This window comes from Ranitomeya variabilis, chromosome 6 (assembly GCF_051348905.1).
Source record: "Ranitomeya variabilis isolate aRanVar5 chromosome 6, aRanVar5.hap1, whole genome shotgun sequence".
Classification (NCBI taxonomy): domain Eukaryota; kingdom Metazoa; phylum Chordata; class Amphibia; order Anura; family Dendrobatidae; genus Ranitomeya; species Ranitomeya variabilis.
The window spans coordinates 42,543,385-42,564,987 of NC_135237.1; the positions used below are offsets into that span (position 1 = coordinate 42,543,385).

At 42.9% G+C, this 21,603-nt stretch overlaps 1 protein-coding gene across 1 annotated transcript in view; it reads left to right on the forward strand.

Annotated features, from left to right (window-relative positions):
* Nucleotides 1–21,603, forward strand: part of PLXDC2 (plexin domain containing 2) — a 542,926-nt gene that overhangs the window by 289,402 nt on the left and 231,921 nt on the right. Inside the window, exon 4 of the mRNA XM_077268328.1 lies at nucleotides 5,046–5,115. Coding sequence (XP_077124443.1) covers nucleotides 5,046–5,115 — 70 coding nt within the window. The remainder of the gene's footprint in view (nucleotides 1–5,045; nucleotides 5,116–21,603) is intronic.

Sequence of the window (21,603 nt, forward strand, 5' to 3'; positions counted from 1 at the left end):
GAAGGAGTGGAGGATGAAATTGACAACGATGGAACATCCCCATGTACCCCTTGACAACCCCAACTGGACACAGACATTGATTTCCAATCCAATACTGGATTATGGACCTGTAGCCATGGCAAACCCAACACGACCACATCATGCAGATTATGCAACACCAAAAAGCGAATATCCTCCTGATGTGCAGGAGCCATGCACATGGTCAACTGGGTCCAGTACTGAGGCTTATTCCTGGCCAAAGGCGTAGCATCAATTCCCCTCAAAGGAATAGGATGCTGCAATGGCTCCAAGAAAAAACCACAGTGCTTGGCAAACTCCAAGTCCATCAAATTCAGGGTAGCGCCTGAATCCACAAATGCCATAACAGAGTAGGGTGACAAAGAGCAAATCAGAGTAACGGACAAAAGAAATTTAGGCTGTACAGTACCAATGGTGACCGACCTAGCGAACCGCTTAGTGCGCTTAGGACAATCAGAGATAGCATGAGTGGAGTCACCACAGTAAAAACACAGCCCATTCTGACGTCTGTGTCCTTGCCGTTCAGCTCTGGTCAAAGTCCTATCACATTGCATAGGCTCAGGCCTCTGCTCAGAGGATACCGCCAAATGGTGCACAGTTTTGCGCTCACGTAAACGCCGATCGATCTGTATGGCCAAGGACATTGATTCATTCAGACCAGCAGGCGTGGGGAACCCCACCATAACATCCTTAAGGGCTTCAGAAAGACCCTTTCTGAAAATTGCTGCCAGGGCACACTCATTCCATTGAGTAAGCACAGACCACTTTCTGAACTTCTGGCAATAAACCTCCGCTTCATCCTGACCCTGACACAAAGCCAGCAAAATCTTCTCTGCCTGGTCCACAGAATTCGGTTCATCATAAAGTAATCCTAATGCCAGAAAAAACGCATCTACATTACACAATGCAGGATCTCCTGGCGCCAGGGAGAATGCCCAGTCTTGAGGGTGGCCACGCAACAAAGAAATAATGATTTTTACTTGCTGAATGGGGTCACCAGAAGAGCGGGGTTTCAGAGCAAGAAACAGTTTACAATTATTTTTGAAACTCAGAAACTTAGATCTATTCCCAGCAAACAAATCAGGAATTGGTATTCTAGGCTCTAATATCGGATTCTGAACCACATAATCTTGAATGCTCTGTACCCTTGTAGTGAGTTGATCCACACTAGAGAACAGACCCTGAATGTCCATATCTGCACCTGAGTTCTGAACCACCCAGAGGTTAAGGGGAAAAGAGAGACAAAACACACTGCAGAGGAAAAAAAAAATGGTCTCAGAACTTCTCTTTTCCCTCTATTGAGATGCATTAACACTTTGTGGGCCAGCTGTACTGTTATGGACCTGGTGGTTAGGTGCACCCGGAATGACCTGATAGTTATACACGGAATCGGAACTAGCTCTGGGAAGTGGGAACTCTGCTGACCGCAAACCCTACTCCTATCTCACACACTAGAAATAGCCGTGGAGCGTGCCTGACTCTGCCTAGACGCCTCTTCACAGCCTAAGAGCTAACTACCCCTAAAAATAGGAAACAAAGCCTCACCTTGCCTCAGAGAAATTCCCCAAAGGTAAAGGCAGCCCCCCACAAGTATTGACTGTGAGTTAAGAGGAATACACAAACGCAGAAATGAAATAGGTTTCAGCAAAGGAGGCCAGTCTAACTAAACAGATTGAGGATAGAAAAGAGATCTTTGTGGTCAACACAAAAAAACTACAAATAACCACACAGAGTGTGCAAAAAGACCCCCGCACCGACTCACGGTGCGGTGGTGCCACTCTGCACCCCCAGAGCTTCCAACTAGCAAGGCAATATCATGGTTGCAAGCTGGATTAGAATTTAGCAAGAAAACAATGAGCAAAAAATAAACTAGCAGGAACTTAGCTTCTGCTGGAATAGACAGGTCCTCAGAAAGGTCCCAGAGAGATCTGAACCAATGCTAAGACATCGACAGCTGGCATACACTAACGATCTGAGTGGAGTTAAATAGAGAAGCCAGTCTAGCAGCAAATGAGGAGCAGGTGAGGAAAGCACCTCAATGGCTAGTAGCTCCACTCACAGCCACCAGAGGGAGCCCACAGACAGAACTCGCCGAAGTACCATTCATGACCACAGGAGGGAGTTCGAGAATGGAACTCACAACAGGTGGGGTACTGGTATGGGCTGGTATCATCAAAGATGAACTTGTGAAATCTTTTTGGGTTGAGGATGGAGTGAAGCTCAACTCCCAGACCTACTGCCAGTTTCTGGAAGACAACTTCTTCAAGCAGTGGTACAGGAAGAAGTCTGTATCGTTTAAGAAAAACATGATCTTCATGCAGGACAATGCTCCATCACATGCCTCCAACTACTCCACAGCGTGGCTGGCCAGCAAAGGTCTCAAAGAAGAAAAATAATGTCATGGCCCCCTTGTTCACCTGATCTGAACCCCATAGAGAACCTGTGGTCCCTCATAAAATGTGAGATCTACAGGAAGGGAAAACAGTCCACCTCTCGGAACAGTGTCTGGGAGGCTGTGGTGGCTGCTGCATTCAATGTGAATTGTAAACAGATCAAACAACTGACAGAATCTATGGATGGAGGCTGCTGAGTATCATCATAAAGAAAGGTGGCTATATTGTCACTAATTTTTTGGGGTTTTGTTTTTGCATGTCAGAAATGTTTATTTCTAAATTTTGTGCAGTTATATTGGTTTACCTGGTGAAAATAAACAAGTGAGATGGGAATATATTTGGTTTTTATTAAGTTGCCTAATAATTCTGCACAGTAATAGTAACCTGCACAAACAGATATCCTCCTAAGATAGCCAAATCTAAAAAAGAACCCACTCCAAGTTCCAAAAATATTAAGCTTTGATATTTATGACTCTTTTGGGTTGATTGAGCACATAGTTGTTGATCAATAATAAAAACAATCCTCTATACAACTTGCCTAATAATTCTGCACACAGTGTAGAGTCCATTGTTCTTGTCTGTATCTTCAAGCTTTCTTGATCTTTTCCCAAGAAAACTGGAAACATTGACTGAATTAAAGAGAACTTTTCATTAAATGTTTCATGTTGAACTAGGCACATGGTGTAATAGTGGCTGCATAGCGGAATAAAAACCACAGTATATATACAGTACAGGGAATAGAAGTACACACCCACAGTGAAAGCTGTCTGACAACTCTCACTTGAACAAAAAAAAGTTCACTGATTAGCTACCAAATACTTTGATAGCTATTATCTACTCAACAGAAAGGCTAAATAAAAAACAAACACTTTTTATTCCTCTCTGCAGCCACTATTTCATTGCGCGTCCAGTTCAACATGAAAATCTGGTGAAAAGTCTACTAATTTCCCTTTAAATCAAGGGAATGTTAGCAGAGATTTATCTATGGGAGCGTTTACTTTTTCACCTGTATGACAGTCATAAGCAGCATGCCCAATCATATGCCCAATTATAAGCAGGGGGATTCATACAGTATAAAAAAGAACATAAACCAGAAAAAAAGCATAGAACAGGCTTTGCCTATGTGAGATATGTAATGACACACAGCTCTGCTTTCCTCCGTCATCTCTGCACCTACTGTGCAGAATAAAGCCGAGCCATGTTTCATTACAACAGATGTCATCTTACAACAGTCAGTGTAGGGGTAGGCGGAGTAGAGCAGAGCTGTCAGTGCCCTGAATGCCTGGAGATGGAAGCTGCAAGATGTGTTTGTAATAACACATAGCTCTGCTCCACTGTCCATGGTATGTGCAGAGATCATAAAGGAGAGCAGTGTTGTGTGTCTCATACAGGCAGAGCCTGTTCTAAGCTTATCTATGAGCTTGTTCTTTGTTCCTCCTGCATATGATTGAGCAACATCATGCAGGGGAAAAAGTAACCGAGTCTCTGTAATGTCTTCTTGGTTGAAAGGGAGATTAAATTATAAACTTTTACCTGCTAATCTCTCCGCAAATAGATGAGAAATTAAAAAAACAACTAAGTTTTATTCAGACCTTTAGCTACTTTATCATGATGTGGCCTCTTTTACATGGTAAAATTAGAGAAAGGAAGAGATGGGCAAACTTATTCGAGTGGAATTGAATTCTGCTAAAATTTTACAGAAATCTGCATTCTGGCGGGTACAGATTTTTTGTAATTCACTCCGCATGAACTCGGCAAAATGGCGGCCGCCATCTTGCTGAATTGTAGAGTGCCAGAAAAAAGGTTAAAAGGGAAAAAATAAAATACATAACCCCCCCCCCTTATCTGTCGTACCCCATTGCTCCCTGTCTTGTCCTCTTTACCTCAATCGTGGTGGATCCCCAGCCCATTATTCACTATAGATCAGAGCTAGAGTGAACTCCAGGCCGGAGATGTGACACAGTGGAAGCGCAGAGGATCAGACGGCGGGAACGTCCAGAGAGATGAGTGATGAGGTGACTATAGGAGAATAACTTTGCTGTGAACAGAATTTCCTGGTAAATTCCGCGCAAACAGGCAAATTCTAATTTTGCCCCATTCCGCTCATTTCTAGTGAAAGGTCCTCTTTTCCCAATGGGGTCCTTGCGCTGCTGCCTATCCTGCCTACCCCTTGCCCCAGCTTGTGAGCACCATATATCTCAGATTATGCTTATGACCCCTTTTACAGATCATATTTTCCTATTTTTCCTTCCAATAAACATTACATTTATACTAACACTATCCCTCCCGGCTTCTACACATAAGATCCACCGAAAGGCATCATTTGAGGTGACATTGTGCAATGAGAGTGCATTTGCTATTCTCAGACATAAAGGTTAAATTATTTTGATGATAGGGAGAAAAATAAATCTGTTCGGAGTATGCTAAGCATTTCCTTTTACAGAATTTCTCTTTCTATTACAATGGCAGCATTGTTTCCATGGCAACAGCTTGAAAGTGAATGTTATTAGAAGCTAAAGTGAAGTAGTATATGGAGTATAATGAATAAAACACTCATTGGCATGAAACTTGAATTCAGTATTTCCCTCCATACAAAAAAAAAGTGACTTCTTTTTTTCTATCATTGTTCCTTAGAGAGTGAACCTGTCCTTTGATTTTCCATTCTACGGACATTTCCTACGTGAAATTACAGTGGCAACTGGGGGTAAGTACCACTACACTTATCAACTGCAAGAAATTGTGTATGGATTTCCTCCCGGCTCGGAATCAAATAATATACCTATGGCGCCTGGAAAGTAAACAATGGAAGGAGTCGAATACTTTAGAAAGCCATTTACCGGAGAAGTTAGGAGTTCAAACCTGGGGAGAATAATTCTCATGCCTCATGATGGTCAAATGATTGAAGCCTTTTAAGCAGAAAATTCATTTTTCATGGTTTTCTACCAATGATTATATTTTCCTCTCCTATGCTTTCTGGATATTTCCTAGGGAGTCATGAGCACATCCAGTGTGTGACAAAATTCGACTGACAGATAACAGTTTTTTTTTTCTCTCGATGGTCTTATAGAAGCAATCAGCCCTTTCTAGAATGATGTGATTTGATTTTTGTTTTTTTTTACTTACCATGTATGTTCACGATATGGTAAAGTTGACCTGGCAATATGATTCCCCAGGTCAGTATAATTACTCAGATACCAAACATGCATAGTTTCTTTTTTATTTAAGTGGACAAAAATTTTGGGGGAAATTTGTAAAAAAATAAATAAAATTTGCTTGTCACAATTTTTCGAGATCTTCAACTCTTTCAATTTTAAGGATATATGGCTTTGTCAGGGCTTATGTTGCAGCTTACAAAAAAGCATCATTCTGGCATTTTTACTTTTTTCTGGTACACGCCATTTTCCGATCAGATAAAATTATTTTATATTTTGATAAATCAAACTTTTACGAACGTAGCGATACCAAATATGTATATGTTTTATTTTTTTAAATAATCATTTCATTTTTAATCTGGGAAAAAGAGGATGATTTGAACTTTTGTGTTTTTTTTTATTTTATTTCATATTTGTAAACAAAAATCCAGCTCCATCTGCAGCTGTCAAAGGCACAAGATATCTGAATAAATCAGCTATCATCTACCGGGAGAGATGAGGTCTTATCATGCAAGCCCGCATTAAAGTCAGGGACACGTATGTGCATGTCAAAGATCGTGAAGGTGCTAATGAAGATATTTTTAATCACAAAAAAGCAGCAAAAATACAAAGTAAAAACGTTGAAAAAATTGACAAGCTGCAGGTTTAGGCCAGTCTTACACGTCCAGATAATTCCGGTACTTGAGAAAACGGTACCGGAGTTATCCGTGTCCGTGTGCTCATGTGGCACATCAGTGTGGCACACGTGCGGCAGTCGTGTGCCACCCGTGTGCCGCCTGAGGACCACACGGACCGTGCAGGAGAGACAGCGCTACAGTAAGCGCTGTCCTCAGCGTGTGGTGCTGAAGGCAGCATTCATCTCTTGTCCCCTGCAGCGCTCGCAGGAGAGAAGAGATGAATGCCGCCTTCAGCACCACATGCAGGAGACAGCGCTTAACTGTAGCGCAGTTTCTCCTGCGGGCGGTACGTGCACATGGAGGAGAGTGCACACTGTTCTCCGTGTGCACGTGTGCGGGACGCTTTGCGGACCGTGCTGCCGGAGAAAAACGGACATGTCTCCGTGTTTTGCACACGGACACACGGTCCGCGAAAACACGCAGGCATGTGCATAGACTCATTCATTTGAATGGGTCTACATGTGTCAGTGTCTCCGGTACGTGAGAAATCTGTCACTACACGTACCGGAGCCACTGACGTGTGAAACCGTCATTAAAAACACTGCAGTTCTCAAATTCAATCAGGAAACAAAAAAACAAGCGGGTTCATGAGAATTCTGAAATCTCATAGCTTTTGCTGGTACTGTAAAAAGTAGTTTCTTATTTGCATAAAAAGTGCTGCAAAAAAAGGCTGTACAAACTATCTACTGTGTAAATATCAGGGCCCAAAAGCAAAAGTGTGAATTGAGGCCCCCCATGGACCGCTGGCTGCTCTTGAACAATCCATCCAATTCCCAAAATTGCATCACGTAGGCCCAATGGGGGGTTAGGGAGCCCACATCTAACTCCTTAGATGCCATGGATGGACAGCTTCTCCTCCTGCTCTTAGTAGTGGAGCCTTCTTCAAAGACTACACAGCACTCTTGTTCTCAAAATGACCACTGATGGAGAAGCATGTGACCAAACCTGTCCTTCAGCCTCCACCAATTGGAAATCACTTTGCATGGAAAAGCTGCTTTTCTCTTGTAGGAGACTGATCGACACGTCTTGTCACATGCTCCTCCTTCAGCAGTCATTTTGATAGCAGGCTGCATTAATATTTGGGATCTATTTCACAAAGGAGTGAATTGTCTTGGAACCTGTTATTCCTATATATTCGTAAGTGACTCAAACTATTGTCATGTTAAAAAAGAACATAAGTCTTTACTCCCTAGGCAATATGTAAATAGTGATTACGCTAATCCACTTTTAAAGTAGTTGCCTTAAGTTCCTATATTCAGGAGCACCCCTGCCTACTGACTTCCTACTTGAAGGGACTGGTGAGCTCCTGAAGATGAAGAGTTAGGTGCAGCAACATGGCTGAAATGCTATTCTGAGTTACTACTCTCCAACTTTGATAGCAAAGGCATCATAGTGCAGCATAGGGAGAACTGGATCTAGCTGTATTTAACAATTCAGCCAACTTCAAAGCAGCACTTTCAAGCTGAATAGCAAACAGCTTGCAATAACGCTCTCTCAGCTGTGACAGTCTTTGGTAAGGAAGAGGGGCATAAAACCATACCAGGAGCTGGGACCCTATCTATCACTGTCCCGGGGGTACTCTTGAAGGTAGAGAGACCTGAGTCTCCGATCATACTATGCTCCTGTAAAACCATGATCTGTTCCCTCCCCCACACTATGAGGCAAAGGACAGAAATGTAAGGTAAACAAGGCACAAAGACAAAACCGGGTTAACAGAAAGAAACAAACATACAAACACTCACTAAAGGTAGAGAGGTATATAGGGAAGGATGGGAATGTACCAACCAAATGGGAATAGAACAATGAGGAAATCATACTCCCAAAAACACCATGGAACAATCTCCTGTAGCAACAACAAAGTCCTATTCAGCACAGCATCTCCAAGGACCTAGGAAGCAAAGCATTCACTGGCAAGACAGAAGGTCTGGCCAGGTATTATAGGGAGAGGTGATGGCCGCATCAGAAGGAGCTGAAAATGGAGCTGCAAGTTTCTGACCAGCATAGAAAGGGTCATTAACCTCTTCAGCACCAAAGGAAACCGAATCCATTTAATATGGCATCCAAACACACAGGCTAAATTTAAGTAGTGATCTTCTAACCCCAGATCTCCCAGGAGGACATGACACACTCGTGACATTTTGCCTAGGAAACCAGCTACTCTAAAGTGGCTGATAACCTTGGCTATGAACAAAATGGAGCAGATGTTTAATGAGCGGAATTGCAAAACATGAGAAAACCCCTTTAAATTGGTTGCCAAAACTGATATCATCTTCATGTTCAGGTTGCCCTAGCAGCCTGACGTAGGTGTGGAGTCAGAGTAGAAGACTGAAACTCAAGTCAGAAGTCAGAGCTAGTGTTGAGCATTCCAGTACTGCAAATATCGGGTATCGGCCGATATTCGCTGTATCGGAATTCCGATACCGAGATCCGGTATTTTTGTGATATTGGAAATCGGAATCGGAAGTTCCTATAAATTCCCAGGCATGTGCGGTGTGTATGGTTCCCAGGGTCTGGAGGAGAGGAGACTCTCCTTCAGGCCCTGGGATCCATATTCATGTAAAAAATAAAGACTAAAAATAAAAAATATGGATATACTCACCCCTCCGACAGACCCTGGACTGTTATGACCCCAATGGCGAGGGTCTCAGAGGAACGTGGAAGTCTGCAGAATACAAAAATCCAGCTCATAGGGCAGTGGCAACTGGGTTGACCATATATCTACTCCTAACGCCAACACTAGAAGTAGCCGGGGATCATTCCTACGTTGATTCTAGATGACACGCGCCAGCCGGAGAATCTAGCTACCCCTAGTAGAGGAAAACAAAGACCTTTCTTGCCTCCAGAGAAGGGGACCCCAAAGCTGGATAGAAGCCCCCACAAATAATGACGGTGAGGTAAGAGGAAATGACAGGTTTCACAATGCTAGAAAAATTAGCAATAAAACGACGGTAGAAGTTAGCGAAGCCCAAGAACTTCTGAAGACTCTTAACTGACGAGGGCTGAGTCCAATCAAGAATAGCTCGGACCTTGACTGGGTCCATCTCCACAGCAGAAGGGGAAAAAATGAACCCCAAAAAGGGAACCTTCTGTACACCAAAGAGACACTTTGAGCCCTTGACAAACAAAGAATTTTCACGCAAAATTTTAAAGACCAACCTGACCTGCTCCACATGCGAATCCCAATTATCAGAAAAAACCAAAATATCATCCAGATAAACAATCAAAAATTTATCCAGATACTTCCGGAAAATGTCATGCATAAAGGACTGAAAAACTGAAGGCGCATTGGAGAGCCCAAAAGGCATCACCAAGTACTCAAAATGACCTTCGGGCGTATTGAATGCGGTTTTCCATTCATCACCTTGCTTAATGCGCACAAGGTTGTACGCACCACGAAGGTCTATCTTGGTGAACCACTTGGCACCCTTAATCCGGGCAAACAAGTCAGACAACAGCGGTAAAGGATACTGAAATTTGACAGTGATCTTATTTAAAAGCCGATAATCAATACAAGGTCTCAAAGATCCGTCCTTTTTTGCCACAAAAAAGAATCCCGCACCAAGAGGGGAAGAAGACGGACGAATATGTCCTTTCTCCAGAGACTCCTTGATATATGAACGCATAGCGGTATGTTCAGGTACCGACAGATTAAACAGTCTTCCCTTAGGAAATTTACTGCCTGGGATCAAATCTATAGCACAGTCACAGTCCCTATGAGGAGGCAGTGCACTGGACTCAGACTCACTGAAGACATCCTGATAATCAGACAAATACTCCGGAACTTCCGAAGGCGTAGAAGAAGCAATAGACACAGGCAGGGAATCCCCATGAATACCACGACAGCCCCAACTTGAGACTGACATAGCCTTCCAGTCCAGGACTGGATTATGGGTCTGTAACCATGGCAGCCCTAAAACAACCAAATCATGCATTTTATGTAAAACCAGGAAACGTATCACCTCGCGGTGTTCAGGAGTCATGCACATGGTAACCTGTGTCCAATACTGCGGTTTATTTGCTGCCAATGGTGTAGCATCAATACCCCTAAGAGGAATAGGATTTTCTAATGGTTCAAGAGTAAAACCACAGCGCTTAGCAAATGAGAGATCCATGAGACTCAGGGCAGCACCTGAATCTACAAACGCCATGACAGGATAAGATGACAGTGAGCAAATCAAAGTTACAGACAGAATAAATTTAGGTTGCAAATTACCAACGGTGACAGGACTAACAACCTTAGCTATACGATTAGAGCATGCTGAGATAACATGTGTAGAATCACCACAGTAGTAGCACAAGCCATTCCGGCGTCTATGAATTTTCCGCTCATTTCTAGTCAGGATTCTATCACATTGCATTAAATCAGGTGTCTGTTCAGACAACACCATGAGGGAATTTGCGGTTTTGCGCTCCCGCAACCGCCGGTCAATTTGAATAGCCAGTGCCATAGTATCATTCAGACCTGTGGGAATGGGAAAACCCACCATAACATTCTTAATGGCTTCAGAAAGGCCATTTCTAAAATTAGCGGCCAGTGCACACTCGTTCCAATGTGTCAGCACGGACCATTTCCGAAATTTTTGGCAATACACTTCAGCCTCGTCCTGCCCCTGAGACATAGCCAGCAAGGCCTTTTCTGCCTGGATCTCAAGATTGGGTTCCTCATAAAGTAAACCGAGCGCCAGAAAAAACGCATCAAGATCAGCCAATGCCGGATCTCCTGGTGCCAGCGAAAAAGCCCAATCCTGAGGGTCGCCCCGTAAGAACGAAATAACAATTTTTACTTGCTGAGCAGAATCTCCAGATGAACAGGGTCTCAGGGACAAAAACAATTTACAATTATTCACGAAATTCCTAAACTTAAACCTGTCTCCGGAAAACAGTTCAGGAATCGGTATTTTAGGTTCTGACATAGGATTTCTGATAACATAGTCTTGTATGCCCTGCACACGAGTAGCCAGCTGGTCCACACTTGTAATCAAGGTCTGGACATTCATGTCTGCAGCAAGCATAGCCACTCTGAGGTAAAGGGGAAGAAGAAAAAAAAAAAAAACTCAGAATCTTCTTTCTTATAATCCCTCTTCTGCAATGCATTAAACATTTAATACTGGCCTGGCAAACTGTTATGACCCCAATGGCGAGGGTCTCAGAGGAACGTGGAAGTCTGCAGAATACAAAAATCCAGCTCATAGGGCAGTGGCAACTGGGTTGACCATATATCTACTCCTAACGCCAACACTAGAAGTAGCCGGGGATCATTCCTACGTTGATTCTAGATGACACGCGCCAGCCGGAGAATCTAGCTACCCCTAGTAGAGGAAAACAAAGACCTTTCTTGCCTCCAGAGAAGGGGACCCCAAAGCTGGATAGAAGCCCCCACAAATAATGATGGTGAGGTAAGAGGAAATGACAAACACAGAAATGAATCAGGTTTAGCACAGAGAGGCCCGCTTACTGATAGCAGAATAAAGAAAGGTAACTTATATGGTCAACAAAAACCCTATCAAAATCCACACTGGAAATTCAAGAACCCCCGAACCGTCTAACGGTCCGGGGGGAGAACACCAGCTCCCTAGAGCTTCCAGCAAAGGTCAGGATATAGATTTGGAACAAGCTGGACAAAAATACAAAACCAAAACAAATAGCAAAAAGCAAAAGGCAGACTTAGCTGATATAACTGGAACCAGGATCAGTAGACAAGAGCACAGCAGACTAGCTCTGATAACTACGTTGCCAGGCATTGAACTGAAGGTCCAGGGAGCTTATATAGCAACACCCCTAACTAACGACCCAGGTGCGGATAAAAGGAATGACAGAAAAACCAGAGTCAAAAAACTAGTAACCACTAGAGGGAGCAAAAAGCAAATTCACAACACTGGACCTCAGCGGTGCAACCGGCAGCCTCCGTTCCTAAGAATGCAGTGAGTGTAGGATCTGCGATGACGTCACGGCTTGTGATTGGTCGCGTGACCGCTCATGTGACCGCTCACGTGACCGCGTCGTCATCAAAAGTCCTTCACTCTGCATTCTTAGGAACGGAGGCAGACGCTTGCAGAGGTGAGGTCCAGGGCTCGTCCGAGGGTGAGTATATCCATATTTTTTATTTTTATTCTTTATTTTTTACATGAATATGGATCCCAGGGCCTGAAGGAGAGTTTCCTCTCCTTCAGACCCTGGGAACCATCCAGGATCACTTCCGATATTTGTGTCCCATTGACTTGTATTGGTATCGGGTATCGGTATCGGCGATATCCGATATTTTTTGGATATCAGCCGATCCAATCCGATACCGATACTTTCCAATATCGGAAGGTATCGCTCAACACTAGTCAGAGCATTAAAGTAAAAAGTGACTGGTTGTTTATGAAATGGACATGACAGCCGCTCACTAGAATATACACCACTATTCCTGTGTTTTTCCCTTAATAGTTATGTTGCGTGGGTGAATAAGATATAAGACTTTCTGGAACCGGGTTATTGGAGCTCTGCACTGAACTTAAACCCATGCACTGAAATCATAACATATTTAGCAGTGCATCAGCATATACATCACGTACAGTAGTCATAAGCTGAGGAATTTGGCCTTTTAGCCCTTTGGGTTGCATTTCCTGGGAATGTGTCCATCTTGCCTGCAGGTAATCTGTACATCTATAAATACAATGAGCACAATGAAAAGTGCTTGAATAGGATTGCAATGTAGAGAAAGAAACAGATGGCTGGAGCATACTGTATAATAATGAAGACTTGTAGAGGAAAAACCTCAGCAATTCAGAACACGTGCACTAATTTGTTTTATGTTTGAATCACTTGTCAATGGGATAATTTTACTGTCCTGTTATGGTTGAAAGTAATATAAAAAAGTGTCCAATCAGTAGGACCTTTAACTTTCTAGAAAAAAATTGAGTTAAATATCATGTAAAATTCTCTATCTTCCCTGATTCGATCGCTCTTTTGCTTTTTGCACTGCACCACTCCATTACAGAGATATTCACATTTGTTGCTTTTGGAGCACATTATGTGAAATCTCTGCTTGAAGTCCAGCTGGGTGTCTCTTCCGAGTCTTTTCTTGGGGCGTGCGCTTTAACTTCACCCTCCTATACACTGGCATTTGTACACTGGCATCTGATCCAGCAGTCTGAGATGCTGAAAACCTTTGATTGACAGTGTGCAGGAGATAGGGGTAACAGCGCATATCTTCAGAATAAACTCTGAAGAAACGCCCAGTTGGATTGTAAGGAGAGATTTCACATAGTGTGATCCAAAAACAACAAATTTGATTATAACCGCAATGGAGAAACGCAGCACCAAATGGAAAAAGTGTCAGAAACAAGGGAACTCAAGAATTTTTATAAGCTATGTAGCTCAGTTTTTTTTATCAAATGACAGGTCCTTTTTAAGTAGAATCAACTACCAGACTTAGACATTGTACTAATGTGGCGCTCAGGCATGTTGTTATCATCTACTATAACTCATAAATAGACTTTTTTTCCAGGCTGTCAGCTCCATTAATTTCTGCAGAAACCGTAATTGTAGACTAGTGATGAGCAAACCCGCGGATATTCAGGTCCAGACAGACTTTTTAAAAAGTCTGGTTTAGGATCCGAACTTGACCCCATACACCGAACTTCATATAAATCAATGGGGACCCGAACTTCAGTGCTGTAAAATAGTCAGAGTAAGGGCTGGGGGGTTCCAAAAGGAAGAAAAATGGGGGTAAGAGCAGGACAAATTCCGTGCCAACAAATGTGAATAGGAAAATCTCCTAAAGGGGTTATTTCACCATAGCAATCATGGTAAAATAGGAAGTAAATTAATAAAATACAAATTTTAACAGTGCCCTCACAGTGACCGAGTCTTGCTACCATCAGTCCAGTTAGAAATTTCACCCACAGAGCATGGGCACAGAACCCCCACAGAAGCTGATTCAAATTTCACCCACAGAGCATGGACAACAGTACCCCCACATAAGATTATTGAAAAAGGTCTGCTCCAGCACCATTTGTTACAGCTGCAGCTGATGAAAAGCTGGAAGCATAATCTTGGATTGAGCTGGAGGTTCACAGCAAGGCTTGCTACCGGCAGTCCAGTTAAACATTGCACCAACAAAGCTTGTTTCCACATTTCACCCACAGAAGCTGCTAATAAATAAATTTCACAAACAGAGCTGGTTTTCACATTTCCCTGAGAAAGCTAATTACAAATTGTATGTGATATCTGATCGTCTTTCTCTATCTTTACTATCTTTACGTGTACAAACATGGCTACTTACTATGAGGGCGCATTCAGACATCTGTGCAAATCGCGATGTGGTATTCGTTGATGTTTTTTGAGCCTTATCCTTCAAAATCAAATACCTTGTTCATGAATTTTGCATAAAATAAAAAATTGTCATATTTTTTGTCTTTAATCTTTTCTGTTACTTTCCATCTCAAAAAGTTGACTTATTTCAAGTGTAGTTACAATTAAAAGTGTGTATATGTGCATGTAATGTTGTGTGAGAGCACTGATATACTCATCTACCGCTACTCTTTCCGGTGTCCAGTGCCTAATTTTCCTCTTCTCGGTGACATCAAGCAGCGCTCCGTGTGAGCCGGAAGTGATTTTTGCATTGTAAGCCTATGGAGCAGAAGAATAAGGCTCCAAAGGATTTCACTATAAAAGAGACTTCCGGCTCACATGTACAGTGAGCCGGCTAGTCATAATTACACTTAGAAGCAGAATCGTAGGCACTACTAAATATGTGGTGCTCAAGTGGGTGCCCAAGCCATACAATATTAAAGATAAACTTGGCACACACGAACGTAAATGCAGTGAAGATTTAAAAAAGTAGAGTACATACAGTAGACGTTTCGGTCAGTTTAGACCTTCATCAATGTACCTCACTCAAGTACTTATAAGTTTTATGGGTCACATAGGGTTAGAAAGTACCCCACTTGGAATAAAGTGACGGTCTCTGATTAAGCCGGGTCCAGCACAAAGAGACAGGAGTGACAGACGCAGTATCCACCGCTAGTCCAGTCATAATTACGTTGACATCACTCAGAAGAGGAGAAGAACGGCGCTGAACTCCAGAGAGAATGTCGATGGTTGAGTATAATAATGCACTCACACTACATTACATGCATGTACACATATTTAATTAATAAAAAATTTAGTGGGAATGCTTCTTTAAAGGGAGTCTGTCAGTGCAAAATGATTGTTCAAACCATACGCAGGCACTAGGAGCACCACTGTTATGGTGAAACAGTTCAGCGCACCTACCTGTTTTCCATCTATCTCGGCACTTTTCCTATAAGGCCAGGACTGTCAATCAAGGAAGAGGAGGGAGAGATTGGTGCAAAACAAGCAGGTGGGAAGGTACACTGACCGGTTTGGCTACACCGAAGACGCACCAAACGCCAGTGCTTAGTTTGAACGGCCATTTTGTACTGATAGACTCCCGCTAAGTGTTATTAGAGAGGAGTCCTTTGTCGTGTCACAGTACTACAGCCATGGTGTTGTGTAAAGTTCACTGAGCATTGATCTGTAGAGAATATTGGCTATCCGGTTTGTGTTGTTGTAAGAAATTCTGGACGTAAAGGTTTAACTGTGAAGCACAACTCCTCGCACAGTCATGATTCTTTTACATTAAACTGTCATTTTTAGTATTTGTTGACTGAAGGATAAAATAGGGATTCTACCATTCTGTAACGTAACTCAGGTTTTTATCAAAATCTATAATAAAGTATGTTTATCCACCTAGGGATATCAGAAAAGACAAAAAGAATGTACTATAAGTACCAAGTAAATACAAGGGGCTTTTTGGCCGTCTGTTATGAAAATACAACCTCAGCCACTAAGAGTCTATTGTGCTAATTCTGTTTCTGACAGTTTTCTCAAGACAGATATAGTGGTGGGTTCCACATGTAGTAGACATTTATGGCTTACCCTTCGGAAAGTAAGGACTGGTGGACTGTTTTACCAGTGGTGTATCCTGTTTTAGTTGATAACATGTAAAATATTTCCGGATGCCACCCTGCAAGAGGAAAAAGTATTGACCTACGGGGCCATCATTCTGGTGCTCTGTAGTGATGTACTGGTAGATATTGTGGGGTCAGAGGCATTGCACTATAGGTACGGGGGGGGGGGGGAGTGCAGCCATATAGATGCACGTTTTTTGTGCATGTATAATTTTTCCATATTTTTCACGTGACACCCACAAGCTTTTATTCTATTGTATTGGGCTTTCATGTGATATACCAACATAAAGTAGCAAGTATTTGTTAAGTGTAAAGCAAATGATACATGGTTTTCTAATTATTTTAATACAAATCTGAAAATTTATATATGCATTTCTACTCAGGCCCCTGCTATTTGATAACCCTAAATAAGGTCACCACTTGCCTCCAGAAGTCACCTAAGAGGTAAATTGAGTCCACCTGTGTATAATTTATAACTACAACTGTTCTGTGAAGGCCTCAGAGGTTTGTCTCAGAACATTAGGTATCAAACAGCATCATGGAAACCAAGGAACACACCAAACATGTCAGGGATAAAGTTGTGGAGAAGAGTAAAGAAGGGTTAGGTTATAAAAAAAATAGCCCAAGCTCTGATCATCTCGAGCAGCATTGTACAATCCATCATCCAAAAGTGGAAGGAGTATGGCACAACTGCAAACCTACGACAATATGGCCGTCTACCTAAACTGACATCCCAAGCATGGAGAGCACTAATTAGAGAAGTAGTCAAAATTCCCTTGGTCACTCTGGAGGAGCTGCAGAGATCCATAGCTCATGCAGGAAAATCTGTCCACCGGACAACTATTGGTTTTATACTCCCCAAATCTGACCTGTATGAAAGAAGCCATTTATGAAAGCAAGCCATAAGAAATCCCATGTGCAGTTTACAAAAAGCTATGTAGGTGACACAGCAAGTAGTGGAAGAAGGTGATCTGGTCAGATGAGACCAAAGTAGAACTTTTTGGGCCAAATGCAAAATGCTATTTGTGGCTGATAACTAACAGTGCACATCACCCTGAAACCACAATCCCAATTGTCAAATATGGTGGTGGCAGCATCATGCTATAGGGAGTCTTTATTTCAGCATGGACTGGGAAGCTGGTCAGAGTTGATGGGTAGATGGGTGGAGCTAAATGCAACACAATCCTGAAGGAAAACCCGTCACCATTTACAGATTCATAATTTTCAAATAATTAGAAAACTGGGTATCATTTCCTTTACACTTCACAAATACGTGTTACTTTGTGTTGGTATATCACAAAAATCCCAATAAAAAACATTTCATTTTCTGGGTGTAAGGTGAAAAATATGTGGAAAAGTTCATGGGGGATGAATACTTTTTCATGGCACTGTAGATCTTGTAAGGCAGTCCTCCGCAAATTACACATTCATGGTGTCCAAAAAATGTAGATCATTATTAAAAGTGTATTCCAGTTCACAAAACTATTACCTATCTACTGCATAAGTCATAGTTGTTAGATTGGTATGGCCTTGAGCGATTGCCAAAATGGGGGGCTGTTGTGAATTAGACTTTTTTGGCTCCCTCTAGTGGTTACTAGTGATATGACTCTGGGATTTCCTTCCCTCTGTTTGCACCCAGCTGGGTCGTTACTTCAGGGGTGTTGCTATATAAACCTCCTGGAACCTTAGTCCAGTGCCTGGCATCGGTGTTATCAGACACATTCTGTTTGCTCCTGTTTGCTGGTCCTGGTTCGTGCTATTAAGCTAAGTCTTGCTTCTTTGTTTTTTGGGTTATTTGTTTGCTATCATTTTTGTCCAGCTTGTACTAAATGTGATTCCTGACCTTGCTGGAAGCTCTAGGGGGCTGGTGTTCTCCCCCCGGGCCGTTAGACGGTTCGGGGGTTCTTGAATTTCCAGTGTGGATATTTTTGATAGGATTTTTTGCTGACCATATAAGTTATATTTCTATATTCTGCTATTAGCTAGTGGGCCTCTCTTTGCTAAATTCCTAGCTCATTCTTATGTTTGTCTTTTCCTCTTACCTCACCGTTATTATTTGTGGGGGGCTTCTATCCAAATTTTTGGGGTATTTCCTCTGGAGGCAAGAAAGGTCTTTCTTTTCCCTTCTAGGGGTAGTTAGCTCTCCGGCTGGTGCGAGACGTCTAGGATCAACGTAGGAACGTTCCCCGGCTGCTGGTATTTGTGGTGCTAGGATTAGTTATATGGTCAGCCCAGTTACCACTGCCCTATGAGCTGGTTTTCTGTATTTACTGACTTAGCATTATTCCTGAGACCCTCTGCCATTGGGGTCATAACAGTATGCCAGGCCAATATTGAATGTTTAAAGCATTGCAGAAGTGGGATAATAAGAAAGGAAATTCAGAGTTTTTTTTTTTTTTTTTCCTTCCTTCTCTTCCTCCCCTTTACCTTTGAGTGGCGTGTGCTTGCTGCAGACATGAATGTGCAGACCTTGATTACAAGTGTTGACCAGCTGGCAGCTCGTGTGCAGGGTATACAAGATTTTGTTACCAGTAGTCCTATGTCTGAACCTAAAATACCTATTTCGGAATTGTTTGCTGGAGACCGATTTAGGTTTAGGAATTTCAAGAATAATTGTAAATTGTTTCTTTCTCTGAGACCCCGTTCATCTGGAGATTCAGCTCAGCAAGTTAAAATTGTTATTTCTTTTTTGCGGGGCGACCCTCAGGATTGGGCTTTCTCGCTAGCGCCAGGAGATCCGGCATTGGCGAATATTGATGCGTTTTTTCTGGCGCTCGGATTGCTTGAAATTCAGGCAGAAAAAGCCTTGCTGGCTATTTCTCAGGGCCAGGATGAAGCTGAAGTGTATTGCCAAAAATTTCGGAAATGGTCCGTGCTTACTCAGTGGAATGAGTGTGCTCTGGCCGCAAATTTCAGAAATGGCCTTTCTGAAGCCATTAAGAATGTGATGGTGGGTTTCCCCATTCCTACAAGTCTGAATGATTCTATGACGCTTGCTATTCAAATTGACCGGCGTTTGCGGGAGCGCAAAACCGCTAATCCTCTGGTGGTGTTGTCTGAACAAACACCTGATTTAATGCAATGTGATAGAATTCAGACTAGAAATGAACGGAAAAATCATAGACGTCAGAATGGGTTGTGTTTTTACTGTGGTGATTCTACACATGTTATATCAGCATGCTCTAAACGGCCATCAAAGGTTGTTAGTCCTGTCGCCATTGGTAATTTGCAGCCTAAATTTATTTTGTCTGTGACTTTAATTTGCTCATTGTCTTCTTACCCTGTTATGGCGTTTGTGGATTCAGGTGCCGCCCTGAGTGTTATGGATCTGTCATTTGCCAAGCGCTGTGGTTTTGTTCTTGAACCGTTAGTAAATCCTATTCCTCTTAGAGGTATTGATGCTACGCCATTGGCGGAAAATAAACCGCAGTTTTGGACGCAGGTGACCATGTGCATGACTCCTGAACATCGGGAGGTGATTCGTTTTCTTGTTCTGCATAAAATGCATGATTTGGTCGTTTTGGGTCTGCCATGGTTACAGACCCACAATCCAGTCCTGGATTGGAAGGCAATGTCTGTGTCAAGTTGGGGCTGTCAGGGAATTCATGCTGATTCCCCGCCGGTGTCTATTGCTTCCTCTACTCCTTCGGAAGTTCCTGAGTATTTGTCTGATTATCAGGATGTATTCAGTGAGTCCAGATCCAGTGCTCTGCCTCCTCATAGGGACTGTGACTGCACCATAGATTTGATTCCAGGTAGTAAATTTCCTAAGGGAAGATTATTTAATCTGTCAGTACCTGAGCATGCCGCAATGCGTTCATATATCAAGGAGTCTCTGGAGAAGGGGCATATCCGTCCATCCTCTTCCCCTCTTGGTGCGGGATTCTTTTTTGTGGCTAAGAAGGACGGATCTTTGAGACCTTGTATTGACTATCGGCTACTGAATAAAATCACTGTAAAATTTCAGTATCCTTTGCCTCTCTTGTCGGACTTGTTTGCCCGGATTAAGGGTGCCAAGTGGTTCACCAAGATAGATCTTCATGGTGCATACAACCTTGTGCGCATTAAGCAAGGTGATGAATGGAAGACTGCATTTAATACGCCCGAAGGTCATTTTGAGTACTTGGTGATGCCTTTTGGGCTTTCTAATGCTCCCTCAGTATTTCAGTCCTTTATGCATGATATTTTCTGGAAGTATCTGGATAAATTTACGATTGTTTATCTGGACGATATTCTGGTTTTCTCTGAAGATTGGGACTCACATGTGGAGCAGGTCAGGATGGTGTTTCAGGTTTTGCGTGAGAATGCCTTGTTTGTTAAAGGCTCAAAGTGTCTCTTTGGAGTACAGAAAGTTCCCTTTTTGGGGTTTATTTTTTCCCCTTCTGCTGTGGAGATGGACCCAGTCAAGGTCCGAGCTATTCATGAGTGGACTCAACCCACGTCAGTTAAGAGTCTTCAGAAGTTCTTGGGTTTTGCTAACTTCTACCGTCGTTTTATCGCTAATTTTTCTAGCGTTGTTAAACCTTTGACGGATATGACCAAGAAAGGTTCTGATGTTGCTAACTGGGCTCCTGCAGCCGTGGAGGCGTTCCAGGAGTTGAAGCGCCGGTTTACTTCGGCGCCTGTTTTGTGCCAGCCTGATGTCTCACTTCCCTTTCAGGTTGAGGTGGATGCTTCTGAGATTGGGGCAGGGGCCGTTTTGTCACAGAGAGGCTCTGGTTGCTCGGTAATGAGACCATGTGCTTTCTTCTCTAGGAAGTTTTCGCCTGCTGAGCGGAATTATGATGTGGGCAATCGGGAATTACTGGCCATGAAGTGGGCATTTGAGGAGTGGCGTCATTGGCTCGAGGGTGCTAAGCATCGTGTGGTGGTCTTGACTGATCACAAAAATTTGATGTATCTCGTGTCTGCTAAAAGCTTGAATCCTAGACAGGCCCGCTGGTCATTGTTTTTCTCACGTTTTGACTTTGTGGTCTCGTATTTACCAGGTTCAAAGAATGTGAAAGCTGATGCTCTTTCAAGGAGCTTTGTGCCTGACTCTCCTGGAGTCACAGAACCTGTTGGTATTCTTAAAGAAGGAGTTATTTTGTCAGCCATTTCTCCTGATTTGCGACGTGTGTTGCAGAGATTTCAAGCTGGTAGACCTGACTCTTGTCCACCTGACAGACTTTTTGTTCCTGATAAATGGACCAGCAGAGTCATTTCCGAGGTTCATTCCTCGGTGTTGGCAGGTCATCCGGGAATTTTTGGCACCAGAGATCTGGTGGCTAGGTCATTTTGGTGGCCTTCCTTGTCACGGGATGTACGGTCATTTGTGCAGTCCTGTGGGACTTGTGCTCGAGCTAAGCCTTGCTGTTCCCGTGCCAGCGGGTTGCTCTTGCCCTTGCCTGTCCCGAAGAGGTCT